At 36.6% G+C, this 20,414-nt stretch overlaps 1 protein-coding gene across 6 annotated transcripts in view; it reads left to right on the top strand.

Moving 5' to 3' along the window:
* WWOX (WW domain containing oxidoreductase) overlaps nucleotides 1-20,414 on the top strand; it is a 511,256-nt gene that overhangs the window by 195,966 nt on the left and 294,876 nt on the right. Inside the window, exon 9 of one of the 6 annotated variants that reach the window (XM_040570721.1) lies at nucleotides 4,955-4,981. The exons of the other annotated variants lie outside the window; for them this stretch is intronic. Within the exon in view, the coding sequence (XP_040426655.1) occupies nucleotides 4,955-4,966 (12 nt within the window). The 3' untranslated portion in view covers nucleotides 4,967-4,981. Of the gene's footprint in view, nucleotides 1-4,954; nucleotides 4,982-20,414 lie in introns of those variants that run through there. 6 annotated transcript variants of the gene reach the window in all.

Below are 20,414 nucleotides of genomic sequence, written 5' to 3'. Positions count from 1 at the left end.
ACATTATCATAATTTGTTTGGAATAATGTGTTTAAGTTATCAATATGTGGTGTATTCCAGCACTCATAAAAGTAAGATTTCTAGATAAACACAGATAGAAATATTTTTAACCATGTAAAAAAAATCAATTTTCATAAGGTTACATCTTTTTACTTCTCTGTATATACAAAGACTATATTAAAGGAGAGATTAAATTTTACTCTGCAGAGTAAAATGCAAACAGAAAATTATTTTTCATTTTTCAGTGCAAGCAATGGATTATCATTTATTTATGAGACTTTTTTTAATCTAGAATATATGGAAATCTTTTCCTGAAGCACAATGTAATATTGAATTGGGAATGTTGTCTGACAGTTTTCTTCTTACAGTTGCATTGAATGATTCTACTGTATGAATTTTTTAAAGAGGCTTCAATACACTCTGCGTTTGAAAGTGAGGAAGTAATCAGAGTAATCTTGAAGAATCTTATAACTGCACCTCCTCTACTCCTTCATTCTTCAAACAAACTTCTGCAGAAAAGCCCAGGCTATAGCAAATCTTAATATCCAGGTATTATTTGCTTGCCCAAGTATGTGTCCACATGCGGGAGTTTGTTGCTGTGGCCAAACATGGAATCACTCATCTCTACTGCATTTTCATCCTCCTAAGGGCATTGCTCAAACATAATCGTTACAGAGAGCTGGATTTTAATCAGAGCTATGCTGTGTGAATCTGATGGTAGATGAATACAGAGCCAAAAGGGCTTATTACGTTTTGTCTGAGAACGTATCGCACAAGTCAAGTTAAAAAAATGTTTTACCTCTCTTTCCCCTCCCAAAAAGTTTCTATTCCATTATCTGTCTTTTGAGTGGTCAGGGCTAACTTCTCTTGTTTTCAGAGGAAATTATCCTAAGAGCTACTAAATACCTCCAGTGTTTCAAGTAGTTGTATAAGCTGAAGGAACCTTAACAGGTCTTGTTGAATAGTACATCCAACTGTTTTAGCAGATTTGTGGTTGATAAGAAACTTATCTTAGAAGCTGTAGTTTGTATCAGAGAACAGAGGTCTGAAACTTCCATTTGTTTTCCTAAAACCCTAGTATAAAACAGGCCCTGTGAAATATGGGCAAGTAGTGAAAGTCAATAACAGAGCAAAAGGTGCAGAAAAATTGCTTTTGTCAGAAATAAAATTATCTACCACTGTATGTCTTGTGATTCACCGGTTTTGGTATTCATAAATTATGGTGACAGAAAATGTAACGCTAACCTATTCATTTAGGTTGATATGAATTTTACATTAAAATAGTTACAGTTTTTATATATTAAAAGAGTCCTTAGAGAGACTTGAAGCCAATTTAAGGAGAAATAAAGACCTTCATCTAAACACAGCTTATGAACAATAGAGATTTGAGACATTACACAGCAATTGATTTTTCTTTTTTCTTCTTCAATAATTACCCCTATACTAGTGATTATAATTTGAGTATCTTCAGGAGAAAATAACTTATCTTTTTACTGCAGAGAAGTACTATGACAGAAAATAGTTTTCTCTGAATGTGTTTAATGCCTAATACAGTGATGGCCACATAATAAAATATGTTGCATTAATTTCAAGCAGACATTCTGCCTTCATCTTCTTCTTTCTCTTATATTCCATTTCACTGAACTTGGGAATTAGTTCTGCCAGTCTCTGTTCTTTGTTAGTGTTTTTTAGACTTCTGTCATCAGAGCACCTAGAAGTTGTATTTGGAATCAGATCCTCAATCAATGAGAATATAGGGAACTTCCTACTGTAAGGAATACGGCAATGTTCCTTACATAAGGAATAAAAGATTTATGTGTTGAATCAAACCTGTCCCGGGAAGCCAATTTTTATGTTGGTTCCTTGTAAGCCAATTTCTTCTCTCCAACAGTGTCCAATGCCATATGCTTCCAAAAAGGAAGGTGTAATGTAATCTACATCCTTGTCTTCATTCCTTCTAGAGCGTAACTTAAGCTGTAAAGGATGAGATAACACTGAGTATGAGAATTAGGTCTGCTGAGCTAAATCACGTTCAGTAAGCGTGATGACCTTACAGGAAAGAGACACAGTGTCTCTTGAGGTTCTTCTGTGCTGGTAGGATCCTACCCTTGTCTCCTGCAGCCTGCTCCAGGTTGATGAAGGGACACAATACTCTGGCTGTGCCTCAGTTCGTTGCCTTTGCAGCGATGACCTGACAGCCACCTGGCACCGAACCAGCACGAGCGCGCAGCTCTCTTGGGGTTGTGTTGTGATACCACAAAATGGGGAGGTGGCTGCCATTCCCGCATCCTTCCGATGAACACCAGTGCCGTGGCGCAGTGGCTAATGCAAGTGGTTCATCTGTAGAGCACTGTAAGAAATGTAGGGGTGAAGCTTTTGCACAATCTGTGCATAGACTATACCAAGCTGGTTTTCAATTTTTATCTCAAAAAAAACCCCACCGAAACGGATCCAAAACTTTTTTTGACAGCTGTGGTTTGACCTCATTAGGACATTGTTTTAACATTACAGGAGAAAACAAAATGTGGAGTTTTGACTGCAAGACAGAACAAGTCTGCAAAAATCAACCTTACTTATGAAACTAAATCCATTTTGGAAAGCATCTAATAGTACAAGTCACAGTATGTTAAACATAGGTAGTTATGTAAGTCCTTTTAATGTTCAAGTTGGGCATTTAATATAAACACATTTTGGTATATTTGGCATTCTGGTCATAGTAAGAAAGAGCTGTTTGTAAAAAGTTACATATGGTCATCTGAACTAATTGCTAAAACGACACTACATTAATTGGATAATTAAAGATTGTGAACATGTGGCTATTGTATTCATTGGGCATTAAGCCAACAATTTCTGTGGTTGGGAAAATGACTGTTAACATAATTCACAATTCATCTGCTGCATCCTTTTTCATAGGAATAAATAAGCAACAGGGGTCTTAAATTTAGATTAGAAAAACTTGTAATTGGTATTTTTAAATTGAGTTTTAAAGCACATTTATGATTTCCATTGTGTTTATGTTTTAACACTTTTGAGTGATGGCAGCTTTGATTTTTTTAGCATCCATCTCACAAATTAATAGTATTGATTTTTGGTTTAGATTTATTGTTAGCTTTTTGGAATAGTATGCTTTGTAACATGAGACCTAGTGCTCCCTGGTTTATTTTGAAGAGGATGAGTGTTGGCACACAGTTTGAAGAAGTTTGTAATAGCAGTAAATCGTCTATGTTCTTTGCCTTTATCTATCAAGGTTATTTATCAGGAAAATTATGTCTGGTAAATGGGGGTCTGTTTCAATGGGTGAGACTAACTTCACAAATCCCTCTATCAACTAGTCACTTTGTGTGTGCAAAGTTTTGGTTATCGTTTTTCTTGCTCATAATTTGAAAGTAAAATCTATGGTCTCACAGTGACCTTTAAGTGACTGACCTCTAAATCTAATCACTCCAGACTCCTTTGAAAATTGACAAATATGTCAAATTTACCTGTGAGTATCAAAACATTTTAAAAATCTTTCATTTGCTAAAAGCTGTAATAATTCTTATGTTAGTAGTTATTGTTCTAATGTGATTGGATCACACGGCTTTCTTGATATGCATACTGTGAGTTTATAGCTATACCATCTTCTCATCTCATCTCATATTCTGAATTATCAATTTTATAACAGTTAAAAATTCAGTTTTACATTCTGGACGAGCAACTTATTGATTGATTTAGTCTGAGCAAAATGGTCACAAATGGTCAATACATGGTCAAAAGGGTGTCAGAGGCATATAAAAAATAGATCTATAATTTTTATTTGGATGCTTGTTGACTTACATGTGCTTGCTTTCTTTTTGCTTTTTCTATTTTTATTCTTTTATTTAATTTAATGACAAGAACAGAGAGTGATTGGAGAGAAAGAAATATGAAAATCTTTCTTATCCAAACAACCAATCCTAATTGTGCTGTGTCCGTATGTGCTGATTTTAACCAGAAAAATGTATCATATTTCCAAATTTTCATTAGGTTCAGATAAAACCATCATTAGAAGGTATGGTTGCCTATGTTATTATTTTCTTTGGATAGAAGTTTTGGTTTATTTTTTTTTTTAACAAAACTTCTACAGCACCATGTATTGTACACCTGTTTCTGTGTTCACATTCATACCAATGTGAGAGAGACTCCCATATTTGTGGGAAAACCATTGCAGTAGGATTTACACTCCAGCCATATTATTCTCAGTTATATCTCCACAGCGATGTCAAGACAGCTAACGTAGATAAACTTGTTAGGACAAAAGCATAGAAGATGCTATGAATTACCTGAAAATGCAAATTGTAACTGAAAGGTCAAGGGAAAAAAAAATATATATTGGGGGAATTCCATCCTAGCATCATTGTACCTTGCGTTTGGAATGAGAAACTGCGTTAAATCTAAGGAATTTCTGTTGCATTAGTGATTAGTTGATTTGGATATGGATTATATTTTACTCTTCATTAGGAAAACTATTAAGCCATTTCAAGAAGGAAAAACCTTCACAGTGTGTTTATGGGCATATCTGAATAACTGATGAGAGAAATAATGCACTTTGCAAAAAAAGTCAGGTTTTCTGGGACAGTTAAGCTTTATTACAGTAAAAAAGCTCATAGGGTTCACAAACAGTAGCACTAACAAGTTCTGATGAAGGAAACAGAACAGTAACTGCAGGTGGTCTGAACAAGATGTGTTGTGGTGTGCTCATTTCTAGTAAGGGAACGAGGACTGGTTCTGCTTTCGAGTATAGCTGTTAAGAGATTTTGAGTTCCATTCAGAATGGTGTTCTGAATAACAGCCTGTTCATTGACATCTTTCAGAGTGGGAGGGTTAAGGACAAGAAGTGAGGATTGCCTGTGGTATTCAAGGGAGTCTGTAGAAACTTAGGAGGCAGAAAGAAGCTGGTATGTGCTTTTGTTTTTTGATTCTGTCGTCTCTTCAGTTGCAGCACTGAAGTGTGGTCTGAAATTTGGCTTGTGCTGGTGAGGCTACATCTCCAGGCAATGTGGATAGCACAGAGGCTTATCGTGCACAACAGCAGATGTCTATGATGCACATTTTGTAAGTCTAGATGTATCAAATACTTTATTTGTTTGCCACAGCTCAAATGCAATTCAGCAACTGACCCAGCAAGGGGAGCTATAGATTAGTGTGGACAGTTTTGTGGTTTCATAAACCAAAAATTCTCAAATAAAAGCATTTTCTTCAGGATGTATGTCACTAAATTTTTGAATTTTCACAACAGTTTCAAGGGAGGGTTCTATAAAATACTTGACTGCAGGTTGCATGAGGGAACTGTTTATTCTCTCCTAGCCCACCCCCACAAAATAATTAAAACGTTTGTAAAGCCATGCTGTTTTTGTCTAATATTAAAACAGCATCAATATCTGTTAGTGTGATATCAGTTCATCTGGTCCTGGATAATCTGGTACAGGAGTCAATGAACTTAATGCAGTGTTGGTAATCCAAAAGGGTTTGAGTTAAGTGTTTTTGACATGCAGAATCAAGAGTCAAGGGCAAAGCAGACTTTAAATATTCCTTCAGCATAGTCTGGTAGGGATATAATTGAATACCTCAGGTAAAGCATCTTATCAGAAGTAAAGCTGGTTAGTGTCTCATCACCAAACAGGGAGGTGCAGTGTGTCTTCTCCACACAAGTGCTCTTTTGACATTGTAGAAAGTCCTTTAAGATCTTAGTTCACACTGGAAATTCTTCAGGGCTGCATTTGTACAATATAGAATAAATTGTACTTCATCTGAGTTGCTCCTTGGCATGGTTGTCATTCTAGCATTTTAGCAGTTAATGCCAAAGCAGCTAAAGGATTGTGAGAAGTTACACAAAAAAAGGAATCTGGAAAGGGATAAATATTGCATGTTTGTGTTGTTAATGTGACATAAATCCTCATGGTAAAATACAGAAATGTTTCCACTCAGACTACAATTATAGATCATATGTTCTTTTAAGAGGTATACAGAGATAATTTACTAAAAAGACATGTATCAGGAGACCAAACTGCCAGAAATTCTCTATCACAATCTATCTCTGGGGTTGCAAAAAACTGTGCAGAAGATGAAGTCTGAGCATAAACAGTGTGTTCAAACGTCTGTGAACAGACGAAGTTTTATGACTCCGATTTCTCTAAGTCTTAAAGCTGCATTATGGGTACTGTGATGTTTGATATTTTTAATAAACACTAGTTCCTATAAGTCATGCAGTTGTGGATAATTCTCACTGAAAATAAAAGTCCTTCCACCTGTAAATGTGGATAGTGTCTTGATCAGGCAGAAGGCTGAGAGGTCCATATCATGTTGTTAGTTGTGCTTTACTGGTGGAGCTACATCAGTACTGTAGGGTCAATGTCGGTGAAAAAGTTAAAGTTAATTTGTGAGACAACGTGTCCATGAAAACGTGAGGAATTGAAGTGAAGATTTTCTTTTTTATTTTATTTTTTTTTTCATAATTCCTGATGCAACTCTTCTTTCTAATAAGCAAAATCAAGAAAGTTCAAATTATTTTATAAGGTGTGCTCCTTAGTGAGGCTCCTGTGCTCCTGTGGAATATGGCACCCCAGTTTTTCAGGTCAAATTCAGAGTTGTAATTTTGACATGAACAACTTACGTGTCATCATTAAAATACCAAAGTTAAGGTTATTTTTCTTCTCTCCACTCCCCTTTACTTTCCTTGGGGGGAGGGATTGGGGGGGGGGGGGGGGGGGGTGAAGAACAAACAATCAAACAAAAACCCTCAGTCCTGCAAGAATTGGCTATTTGGCTGTTTACTTGGGGGGAAATTTACTTGGAATTTCTAGTATTATGGAGGCACTAGAAACTGAAGAAGGAACCTTCTCCTCTTTAAAATCATAAAATATCCAAAGTGAGTGAAAGGAGTGTTTGAAGCTTAGGAATATTATTTAGTATGTCAAAAAAGGGACAAGCAATGATATGTTTAACTCTGCTTTAAGTATACGTGACCTATCCCGCCAAATGGTAACAACAGTTGCTAGGAGGCTTGCTCACAGAATGAAGACATATTTTTTAAATTAAGATTTATTTGTTGTGGTTGTTGTTTTGGGTTTCAGTTATTATTTCTGCTGAGGTTTTATCTCCTTCAACACTTTCTCCTTTTTATTTGTGTGTGCTAAATGTTTAAATGATTTATTTTTCAAGAGCATAAAATAAAAGAAGTTCCTCATAGCAAGAGTTCGATTTCACAGTAGCATAGTATAGAAAGCAGTTCAAAAATAATATCCTTAACATCTAGTATTCACAGAAAATGCAGTAGATGCCTTTTAGAAATAAATATGCTGAACTTTAAGTTACCAGACTGGTTCGTGAGGATGGCGAGTAATTTTGTAGAAGCATTTATTGCACAGCTCAACCATGCTGCATCACTTGCAGGAATCTGGCATGATAGAAAAAATACAACTCGCAAATGAACAAATCTCAAGCCAGTTATATTCACCCTTTTTCATTTTCCTTTCCATTCATAATTGCTTCTAAACTTATGTGAATTTTTCAAAATAACTGTCTTATTGATTCGAAGTAAGCTATAAAATGTCATTACAAGAGCCATTCACTTTTTTTCTCTCTGATTACTGTATACAGACACTGATCAGGCAAAATGCTATTTTTTTTTTCTTTTCACATATGGTGTGCTTTGTACCTGTTATGTATGGAAAACAGCATGAGGGAAATGTCACAGACAGAGAAGGGCATTTATCATGGATGATATCTTGTGTTCATACAGCTTAAGATAAAAGGCTTTATATCCATACAAAATGCAGGACACTTGGTCTATACTGTGTTACAAAATTTCTGCCAAAGACTTTTTCATTCATGTGTATGTAAAAATATTCTAAGATATAGGAACCTACCACTGTCAGGAGCCACTCAGGTAATTTTCTGTCTTTTATGTGCATTTATTGGCATTTTCTTATAATAAGGTATAATTCCTGTCTAGAAATAACGATTTCCAAAAAATAGGAAAGTTTTTTATATGTGGGTGGTGCATACACAGTGTTAACAAAAATATACCTGAATAAGTGTCAAAGAAGCTTACATTTTTCACTTCTTTGGTAATGAAGGGCTCATTCTACAGCTATCCATTTTCAACACTTAAACCTTTGTACACTTGCAGAGGTTTTCTTTGATATGTCTCTGAATGATGGATATTTGGAATGAGGAGCTCTAAAGAAGTTTGTGCTCTATATCACTATAGGAGTGAAACCAGTAAATTTAGAAGATACAGGAAGAAAGCTTGTGTTTGTTGGCAAACTGTTACTCTAACTAAATCATCAGGGTGATTTGTGTGTAGGTGTATATGAAAATTCTCAGAGTTCATACTGAAGAATTTTTAAAAGAGCCATTTTTCAATAAGCTATCCAATACGGTTGTACACATTCCTGGCGAACTGCAGAGAAGCTTGAATTCCTTTGGATATATTTGGAAAGTATTCAGAAAGAAATGCTATGCTGCCCTGCAGTAAGCCAAGTAAGCCAAGATTTTCTGGAAGAAGCAACAGTTGTTGTCTTACTGTGCATTTCTGTTGTCTTTTGTTATGAGAGGTGCCTTTACTCTAAGAGTGATGAACAGTAAAGGTGCCCTTTTGAACTTAATTTCTGAATATTAACTTGGGTTTTGGGCTAAAGCCAACTATCAGGTGTGATATCAATGCCAGTCAAGTTGCTATATTTCTGTTGCTGTAATTTCAGGAGGAATAGATATTCCTGTTTTTCAGAGACTGAACTCTTTGCAACTTCACACATGACTCTTTTCTTTCCATGATTCCATAAATGGTGTAGTAATAATAAAAGTCTGAAGTATAGCCAACTTGGATAAAAACCATGAAAACCTAGGGACAGAGGGCAAGGTGTGAAATATCCAAAAAAGCTGTAATGACAAGGATGATGGAAAGAAAATGTGAAGGTAGGCTGGAAAGAGACAAAGCTAAGTACTATGTGAAACTTATGAAACGAAGAGTGAGATTTTGGTTGTTGCTTTTAAATGTGCTCTTACAGTTTTCAAATGAAATTAAAGCAAGAGAAGATTACTCTTCATATTAAACGAGGATAATGTATTCTTCCTGTGTTATGCTTAGGCTATTTTTTCACTGGGGGAGGAGACCAGAAACTATGACATGCCACTTAGCAGTCACATCTAACTCTGTAGGAGGTAGATTAGTTCTCTGTACGTTTCCAACACTAAGGATTATTTTTTGGAAAGAGCTTTGGAGTACGAAATGCTGCTAGCTTATACATCATCCTTTCTATAAGTTGTCTGGGTGTGAAGAACAGTTTCCAATCATTTAACTTATTTGTAAACCTGTTGATTTTACACCTTCCACTTTAATTTCAAAAGTAGCTAGTAGGCCTTCCTGCTCTCTGACTCTCAATTACTGTTGCACCATAGTCAGTAATTGGAACTGTTTTTTGTTAAAGATAGTCTTAGTAGAATCATCTGGAGAAGGCAAATTTAAAAAAAAAAAAAAAAAAAAAAAAGGAAAATATAAAACGAAAGCAAGTAGTGGAGAATTTTCAGTGTTAGTTATTGATTTCCTTGATTGTGAGCACACAGGAATGCTGACACTCAGTGTACCTAATTGTGATTTTATTGACTATCATTTCTACTTTGTTTATACTGCCAGGGTCTGTTGGTCACTGTGACTGATGGTTTTCACTCATTCAAAGTCTTGCAGGTTTGAGCAAATAGTCTTTTGTTCTTTTCAGTTTTTCTTAATACAACCACACTGCCCCTTCAAGCTTTGTGCACCATGAGCACTGCTAATGTGGAAAATAGAAGTCTTATAGCAATGCTGTAGAGTCTAGAGGGACATCTGTTTTGAAGAAAAGTTGATCGTGATTCTTGAGATAATTCAGCGAGTCACTTTCTGAAATCCTATCTTAAAGTGCGAGAAGTAATGAGGCATTAGATATCAGTACCAACAGAAGACTGCTATGAACATAGTTTCTGATAATTTTAGTATTTTCTCAGTTTATACTACTTAGTTGTACATTTATAGGTGTTATGTGAGCTACTTTTCACGCCTTTCCCAGTGTGATTACTTGTGTAATGAGCAGCCACCTTGCATTAGAGAACATGGCACCGCTTCCCTGGGTTAGCAACATCTTGATTCTAATTAATTTATAAATTTCCCAGGATCAGCCCAAGGTGCCCAATCTAGAGACAGTCCTCAGTGTGTAAATAGAGCTGGACTTCTATGAAGGTTTTATGATGTGAACAAACAAGGAAGAGGCATAGGGACGGGAAACAACAAATTTTCAGGCATGGATGCCAGAGCAACGTTCAGAAGATGTATGTATGTTCAGGTGATAGGGGATCACTGTGGGTGCTCCCTGTGCCTCTGGAACAGCCCTGTCTCCTCATCTGCCTCTTGATGGGGCACCTTTCTTGGAAATGTTCTGCCACCTCTGCTACACAAGATGGAAAAGACATATAGAAATAGCGTAGTGCTCCATGGTTTTGTCTGTCTTTCCAGTATGATTTTTGGTTTTCCCAAACACAGCTCTGTTCAGTATACATCTTCTTCCCAAAACAGGTCCTGACACTGTAATATGCTTCCACAGTGAGAGGAGATGGGAGAGATGTATGTTTACTCCCTTCTAAATGGGAAGAAAAATCTATTATGTGAAAAGATCCTTTTCTGAGATCTTCTACCATTCACAGATCCTGCTGTGGAGTAACCAGAAACCCTGTCATATATCATTCCTTTTTCCCTTTTTAAATCTAGTTATGTTGTACAAAACAAAACAAAACAAACACAGAAAACAACAACAAAACCAAACAAAAGAGGTGGTGAGCAATTTATTTTTTAAATAACACAAACATCATAAGTCAAATATGTTCATGTTTTTCCTCTGGTAATTTTAGTTTTCACATTTTTCTGGTGTATTATATGGCAAGAAGTCATTAAGATTTTTATGGTAATGATTACATTAGCCTTATAGACTATTTTTACTAGACTGTTTTTACTGTTACATTTGCTACATAAGCCTAATTTTATGTTATTGCAATGATGTTCCTTGGTGTGTTCAAATAATCGATAACAGTACAAGGGTTGTTCCATTGGGATCACATTATATAAGTTTATAATATACAATATAAGCTTTGATGTATACATGGAGTGTTTGCTGTTTTTCTCCCTCTTCTTAAATATAGAAATTTCTAGTTGTGTTTATTCCCCTCGTCAGCATACTTTATCATATCAAAGCCTTTACAGACAGTGTAGAACTACTGAGTTATGTTTGGGTCATGTTTTGCAGTGTGCCCTTTAATACTGTAGCTTTAGAAATGCAATTTTCAGCCTCTGCTTATTAGAATATGATAAAGTATTCCTGGTCTATGTCCAGCTCCACTAATCTCCAGACTACACTTCATGAATTAGGCATGAAGATTTTAGTCAATGTGCTTTCAAAGACCAATGTTTAGGGAATCATAGATTTTCTACAAGCTGAGGGAGAAATCTATAATAGGAAGAACTGATTTTCAAACATCATATTCTGTAGAAGAAATGACCAGTTCTGGCTTGGAAACAGAAAACATTTTCTTTTAGAATACTCAAGAACTGGTTAAAAATGTACTGTAGGTTTTAACTTATAAAAGGAGTAGCTTTTAAAAATGCATTGTAAGTACTGTATGGTGTATAGTGCCTCATACATATTAGATACCACGTAGACACCTCCTGAAGTGTGGGTTAAAAAACAAGTCACACTAAAGTTGAATCAGTTTAGCAGTATTAACCTACTCACTGATGGACGTTCATCTGCTTTACCTGTTCATACGCAGCAGATCCTGCTGTTGTGAGGTCTGACACAGGAAAAGCAGCGGTACCGTCAGCTAGAATGTATAAATATAGAGTGTAAATTCTGTCCTGCTGCTTTAGCTTTCACTGAAGGTTAAGTCCAAATAAACTAAAGCATAAAGAAAAATACACAAAATTATGCATTCATAATGCTATCCAGTCTGACCCTCAGGTGTCCACTTTTGACCTTAATTGTCTTTTGTTTCTCAGTAAGAGTCATCGTCTTGATTTTTGTGGAATAAAGGCTCAAAGATGATTCATGAGCAAATCATCTTGAGGAAGACCTGTAAGCAATCACTCAGACTTGAAAGAAATATAAAAAATATTCACCTCACTGGGAAGTGTCACTTGTTGGTACACTACACAGCTTGATTTTAGTATTGATAAATGTATATATATATATATTTAATAGGAGAAAGGTGGTATCAAGGCAGTATTAGTTTCATAGCTTTTCTATGCAAAAGTCTGGTGCAACTGTGTAAGGCAAAGTTTGCAGTGTTTGCACAGATCTCTCCTAGAGTATAATGTGTAACCAACTGTTGTCCTAGGAAACTGCAGCGCTATTGCACAGTCTCATAGTGAGATATCTTTCTTGCACGGCAGCTAGTTATGGTATAAGTAAGAAGGGTACCCTTACATAGAAAAGTATGTCTCAGTTTTTCATGCTATTGACTGTACTGGTAATTCTTGAGATCAGAGTAACAGACAACATCACGCAAGAGCTTTGAGCTCTTTTTCAGCACCACAACATCCCTAAAAGGGAAATGAGACAGCTGAATGTAAATTATTTTGAATATTGAACACCAGCTCACATCCTTCCATATTCCATATAAATCCAAGAAGAATGATAAGCAGGAATGTATCTGGAAAAAGTTTGCTGTTGGTAGAATGACTTATATTGCATCCCTTCCTCTTGTTCTAACATTTCTCTGTATACTGCAGACAGGGATCATCCAGTCCAAAGGTACAGGCCCTTCTTTGACATCTGTATAGCCAGAGAACAGGAAAAAGTAGGGAGGTAAATAGAAATCCTTAATTAACTACACAGACTTCATAACGCAAAAGTGCATTATGCATATGGTTTAATGTAGAGCATGTAGATGTGTTAATATGCTAATAAGAATAGGATGAAAAATTGTGGTAAATTTGCAAAGAGGAATAACAATCATCAGCAGTTCTTTCTTTGGAAAACACAAAGGATTGGGGTAGCTACATAATAATGGTTAAGGAAACTGACTGTTTAAAAGACTTTTTTTATTTTTTTTTTTTCCTGTGGAAAAGGAAGGAAAGGTGAGATTAATACTATATTGGACTATGTAAATCTCAGCTCTTGGGTATACCCTTTTGTTCAAAATTCCATGCTGTGTTTTGCCATGTCATTCAGTTGTTTTTTTAGAAAACATACAAACAAAAAACACAAGCACCCCATGCTTCACATTGCTATATAAATTTGCAGCATAAGCAAAATATTGGTTAGAACGCAGAGGAGGAGCATTTTAGGAAATTTACAACTAGGAAATGTAGAATTTTAGGCTTTTGTTTGTTTGTTTTTTAGTATACCATAAAAGTTAATTATGTTTTGTTAAATTTGTTATTAACTTGACAGCCTGTTTCTAAAATTTGCATGAATACCTAACATGTTAGCATAGGTGGAAGGATCAAGAGGGTCTATATGACAGTTGCTTGAACTACAATGAAAAACTCAGAAAGTTGTTATCTGCTAGTCTTTGACATTTCTATGGTACTTTTGGTGTTCTTTCAGAAACAGAAAGAACAAATAGACTTAAATTATTAGATACTGTGTTATCAAATACATGGTTTAGGTGCTTGGAGTTACAAATAAGTATCTCAAGATTTTAAAAACAAAATTCAAGCAGCACAGGAAGTTAAGCCTCTACACTGCTCACATGCTTTTGAAAATCACAGTGAGCCCATAGCTTCACTTTGAAGTTTCCAAATAGCTTTGAAAATACTGTCAGTGTTGCCTAAAGACTAAGTGTGGTAGGAGCCTAATTCCTAAGTAAAAAAAATTAATTTCCTGAATCTTACCAAATTTCAATGGTATTTATACATCTAAGTGCATGAATCACTTTTGAAAATGAGATCTGTGCTTCTAAATTATATATTTTTCCAACAGCACCTTCTTTGCCTGGACTTGCATTTGTCCTGAGGGGAATTGCAAGGAGGCAGAACAGGGACTCCCTGTTCTAGATTTCCACAATTGAAATATCATTTATTAAGCTACATTGCACATACAATTTAACTGCCTAATGTTGAAAACTGCTTCATTTGATTGCATATGTAACTGGAGTAAATATTCTTGCATGGGATTGTGTTGGAAGGGTTTTTTGAATGCTGTGTTAGATGTGCTAAGGTTCCTCATTGAGTTTTACTATTTGGTTTTAAATGATTACCTAAACTAGCCCTGTGTAACATTTTTAGTTCTTCAAGGGTCATTGTTTCCTATCCATTTTTTAATCTTTTTTGGGCATGCTATTGATGCTGTTAATAAAACTGCCTTCTTCAATGGCTTATAGAGATTAGAATCTTAGATTAGTGTAGTTTTTTTCTCTATTACAGGAAGTATCTGTGCTATATGGTTGGAAAATGTTGACATTGTAATGTCTTTTCCTGCATTTGTGGGCAATAATGGATTGAAGAGTATCTTACGTTTTTTTTATTTTGCCAAAATCCATACTGGTTAGACACATGCCCATAATTCACATTTTTATAACTATCATTAGAACTCCTGCTGATGATTGATAGACTGAAATTTCTAGGAGAGGGTCTTAAAGAGTACTCATCTAGAAATCTTTATGGAAGGACAAATAATAAATTGCTTTATAATATTTATATTTATACCAAATGCTTAATGTGCTCATTTGTTTTCGAGCTAAGATGGGATAGTCATTATAAAACTACAGGAAGAGTATGGAGGCAAAACTGTAATCCTACTAATGGGAAGTGGGAGTTGGTCACTACCGGGATATCAGCCGCTTGTATTTGGAGACAGCAAACCAGTCCCAATGCTCTCATCAAGTCAGATTTCCAGCAGCAGTTAAGCATCCCATCCTTGTCTTCAAAGGAAGGTAATTCAGAATATCTGTAGACCATGTTAGTTATTTTTATCATTAAGACAGAAGTGATTCTTAAACTTACATGTCATAAAAACCTAAACTTGTAATGATGATGTGTATTTTTACTTCTTGGCTTGCTTTCCATTTGGTTCTGTCAGTTGTTACAAAAGTCTTACATCCTCCCATCTTCTCCATCATAATTCTCTGAATAAACTTGAGATTCCTTTATAACAGCAGTAATGATGTGCTGTTGTCAGGATCTTACCCTAAAACAGCATATCTTGTTCTAAGTCCAGAACCAATGTGAAATGACTTTTTTACAACAGCATTTTCATTCTTTTATCCTTCAAATTAATTGTTTTCTTTGACATGAAAATACAAAATGACCATCAGACAACAGCCAAGTCCAGTTTAGTGGGTGAGGAAGATGAAGCAAGCAAATTTATCACAGAAGGAAGATTGAAACTTGATTGGCAACTCTGTTTTTCCCTTATGACAATTCAAATTATTCTCAGAATACATCTTTGTTATAGGATATCTTCTTAACCTTATCTTTTAAGGCTCAAATGTGTGATAATTTAAAGTTATGATTTGATACCCAGAAAAATTTTGGGGAAAGTAAGTCTTTGCTGGCAGGCGCATATGAATCTTGGCTCTGAAATATTCACTTAATTTATGACTGTTTGCCAGACTAATAACCTGCTGGTTGTCTGGTCAGATCCTTTATAATGTGAAAATTATGATCCAGTTAACATTACTTTATGACTACACAGGGATAAATAAAAACTGTCATTTTTCTATGTTAAATTTAATCTAAACACAACACTTCTGTAGTCTTATTTATACAATATTGAATTTTACCCTTTTATCACTGATAAACGCTGTTGAATCCTGATTATTTTGGGTCACCACTCCAAAAACTCTGTTGTGCTTATAGTTCTATTTATTTTAGAACTTTATCTTAAATGAACAGAGCTCATTAGGTCTTAAAAGACACACACACACATATATACACAGGTTCCTCTATAGGCAATGTGCTGTGAACTAACACATTTGGCACAGTAGCGTGGAAATTGAAAATAGTGTGTAAAAAGTCAGCTATTTAAAGCCAACAAATTACATATATTTACTTTTCTTATTTTTTTAATTAATTCTTATTTATGTATTTCCTGTTTTTAGCAATAAAGGGGTTATTTGTACCAAAGTGGTCACGTCAGTTTTTTTGTCCTGTCTGTCCCTCACCAACACTTCAATCTCCCTGTTACTACAGGAAAATCTTCCTGCTTTTTTGAAGCAGACTTTTTTGTCATCAATCCTATTTGATTCAGTCCTACACAGGTTTGATCAAGCCACATATCCTCTCACTAGGATCAATTTTAACCATGAAGTATAGATTGAAATACCTGTGTGTGTCAATTTGACAAAGAGAACAGAGGATATATCTTTACTAGAACTGTATTACAGTTGACAGGTTGCTCCCCCCACCTTCAAGTATTGATGGCACGGAGGGATCACACAGAGCTTTAGCTGCAGCCTGTCTTTGCTGTAGCATTGCTAGAGTCCATGAGAGTCATCTTCTGCCATGGTCTAGCTGGGTGTACACACTCTTTGTGTTTCTTATTTGGAAAACACATGTTTTAAAAGGCATTAGAAAGAGCTGGAAGCAGGACGAAGGGATCACACAGAGCTTTAGCTGCAGCCTGTCTTTGCTGTAGCATTGCTAGAGTCCATGAGAGTCATCTTCTGCCATGGTCTAGCTGGGTGTACACACTCTTTGTGTTTCTTATTTGGAAAACACATGTTTTAAAAGGCATTAGAAAGAGCTGGAAGCAGGCTAAGCTAACAAATTGGCAAACAAATTGATTGGTAGGAAGAAACACATCTCTTGTGCAAATGAAGGCCCTGTCCTCTTTGTATCCCCCTTCCTACTGCTGCAAAAGCCTCTAAATGCATCAGGAGACAGTGCTGGGAACGGCCCACATGGTGCTTGGACTTCTTCACTGGAAAGACCTCTGTGGGACACTGGCAGAGCTCTCCCAGGTCAGAGCTTCTGCATGGCAGCCTCTCTAAAGCTGTCACTGTCATTTTTGTCTAACAAAGTCCAGCACCATCCATCTCTGCCAAGACATGAGAGGAGGAGAAGCTTTTGTTTGTTTGTTTGTTTGCTTTTAATTGCAATTTAGAATTAAAAAGAGAAAAAAGACCATGAGACACTAAATTTGAAGACTAGGAGCATACAGCTAGAAATAAAACCTGGAAAAAAAATCTGTTTAATAGGTATGTAAGTGGGGCCCCATTTGTATATAGATTTCCATTATTGTTACACTTCAGGTAGCAGAAAAAAGGGGGAAAAATGGTGAAAGGGGGTATTTCTCCAGTGTGAAAGCATAAGGATAAGGCTGGTTTGCAATATTCCTGACCCATTTGTTTAGTTATACTCTGCTTTGGGACCAAGGTTTGTGATTTCCTCTTTGGTATGTAAAATTAGGATAAAAATGACTCTGGTTCACTTGCATAAGAACCCATCCCTCAGAACCTTAACCTATTGTTAAGATCTTTCTTACTTAAAGGACAGTTACTTTAATCACAGTCTATTGGCTTACAAGACCAGTTTTATCTATAAATCTGTTTTCATCAATACAATATCCAGTCAACTTTATTAAGTCTTTATTTTATAAATTAAATTCTTTTTCTATTAAGGGGTTTGTAATAACAGTACATGACCAGCACTGACAACAGCTTACTAAAACGTAGGCTAAATTTATCTTAAATCTCAGATGCAAAAGGTCCAAAGATAGTCACACAAACTTATTTCATCTTTCAAATGAAAAAGCTCCTTTGGCACGTTCAAAAACCATGAGTTTTCCTATGGTTCATTTGTGTCTAACCCCTTAAATTGTGAATGTACATTTCAGCCATTCAGTGCACCAGCAGGAGCAAAAGCAACAGTGTATCTTTATATAAAAACTGCTAAAAGGCTAAATTATCTGATGTAGTGGAATTCATATGCTGGTATCACAATAGGGGATGTGGCTTATGGCTCTAAATCTATTTTTCCATTTTAATATTTTTACCAAAATTGCTTAAGTCACGTGCCATTTCATTCCCGACTGCATATGGTAAATATAAAGCCATGAGAGTCTGACTGTATGACTCTGAAAGAATGTGGATAGCACAATTAGCAAATGACTCTTAGCAATTGTACATTTTCTCTTCACGGCGAAGAATGATCTGCAATGTTTTCAGCCCAGAAATAACACAAACAGAATCCCACTTATCAAATTATATAGCAGGGGCAGGTGAAACAGGATTGTAGAAGTTTCCTAAACCATGTATTTGCTGAATATACTGACAGAATTAAGCAAACATGAAGTCATCCTAATTACTGATGAGCAAAGGGATATTTTCCACTGCATTCCCCCCCTCTCTCTTTCTCTCTCTTTTATTTTATTTTATTTTTTTTTTTTAATGCAGGTTGCTATTGTTGTAGTTCAGAAAGCCCCGGGCAGCTTAGAAATCAGGCAAAAAATCAATAGCCCACTTGTTGAAGATAAGTGAATTAGCTTGTGTTGAATGTAACTGAGTACCTGAACACTTCAGTGAGCAGTCTTTGTTTTGTGAGAAAGGAGATTTGTAAGGTTTCTCTTCCGAGGACTGTGATGGTGCACATCTCAGATTAATCAAGCTGAGTAAGAGGGAGTTGACCACTTACACTGGGAAATAATTTGTGAATTTTCTTTCTTTCTTTCTGGTTACTAACCATAGCTCATGACGCTAAGCAGATTTCCACACATCTCAAATTATGGATCTCACAGGAGAATTTTAGAGAATGATAACAAAGGGGAGCACAATAAGTAGTAATATACAGTAATTTGCCATGGGCCAAATTCAAAATTTCTTTTTCACTCTATGTGGGCCCATGATCTATTTTCTATTTCCTTTCATAGACATTATGTTTCTGGCAAGCTCACTGCACGTATCTATGTACTAACAGGAAAAAATGCCTCTGTCCAGTGTGGTCTGAAGTTGGTACACAGACCATTTCTAATTCTCGTATCCAGAGGCAGCAACCCTTGTTCCTGCTCCAATGGGCTCTTGCCGGCATTGCCCTCGTAGAGGACTGTCAACAACTGTTTCCTGGCTGGCTGCTCTGAACTACAGCCTGAGAAAGAACTCAGTTTTCTTCCCACTAAAACCACTTTGGACTGATTTCTTTGTTATTCATACCTGTCACTAAGATGCTGTTCTCCTAGTAAAGCTGTTTCTGAGACTCCATCATGCATCCAAAAGTGGAAGAGAAACGCAAAAACATTCTTAACCCAACATTCAGGTTCCTGATCGTTGAGCCAGAGAAATGGGAGGGCTCCTTGAAGTGCCCTCAGATATCCATAGCCCAGGAAGCCATTTAAGCAGCCGTGGATGGCATTGCCTGTTGTTGGTAGCTCATCTAATTTCTTCACGAATAATCAGTTTGAGAGATCTGGAAGTGGTTGTGTGGGATTAATTCTTACCAGGACATTGGTCCTCTTGTGAACTGCAGCCCCAGCACCAAGGATGAGCCCCAGTCAGTCAAAGCTGTCCCAGGCAGCAGTGTTCCCATCCCATCCCCTACTCTCTGAAAAGGTCAAAAACAACCTGCTCAACTTCAGAGAGTTAATAGCAGAATTGTCACCCGGGCACATTAAACTTGGGGTCAGAAGAATTTAGATCTCAAATCAGCTGACTTGTTTTCATTTTTTACGTAATGTTTTTGGGGTGAATCTCTTGAGCTTTTAAGACAATCTCATGGCTTTTAGCTGTGGGGGTGGCAGGACAGAATTATCAGTTAGGGTAGTTGGTTACTTTTTTAAAGCAGTAACCTACTACTCTACTACTTTGGGCAGTGATCTACCTCACCCAATTGTCCTGTAATGCAGGAACCATTTTCCACATACACTTAACAGCCGTGTAAGCAGAGGGCCCAATGTACAAATGATGTCAGACCTATTCTTTTCAGTCCTGACCATGTCACCCACCTGGCGATGCTGATGATACATCACCCTGGCCTGTTTCCCTCAGTCATCCAGGGATGGGTAGCAAAACTTCTAAATGTTGCCCATGCTAGCTTGTTTTCATCAAAATAAATCAGGCCTGCAGTTCCTCCTACGTGGCACAAAAGAGCAACCTTCACAGCTTCTGAAGACTAAAGCCAGCTTTGACCAGTTTAGCATTCCTTAGCTGTGGGAGTTTTGACAGCCTGAGACTGTAGCGAGGGAGAGCTGGTATCAGCAACGTGAGGCCTTTTTCAGTGATCACACCTGGGAAACGTTTCAGGTGTGGCCTGCACTCCAGCATGCAGCCTGCAGCGGCGGTGCGGGTCAGGGCAGGAGGTGGTCCTCGCCTCCTCCCTCTCCCACCCTAAATCCACTTTTGTGGCAAGCCCTGCAGCTCAGGCTAGGCACCTGTAAGTACCTGTTCGAGCCTTCACGACGGCTGTAGAGACCAAGTAGGATTTTTCCTGTAATTAC

This window comes from Cygnus olor, chromosome 12 (genome assembly GCF_009769625.2).
Source record: "Cygnus olor isolate bCygOlo1 chromosome 12, bCygOlo1.pri.v2, whole genome shotgun sequence".
Taxonomy (NCBI): domain Eukaryota; kingdom Metazoa; phylum Chordata; class Aves; order Anseriformes; family Anatidae; genus Cygnus; species Cygnus olor.
This window is presented reverse-complemented; position numbering and strand designations above follow the sequence as displayed.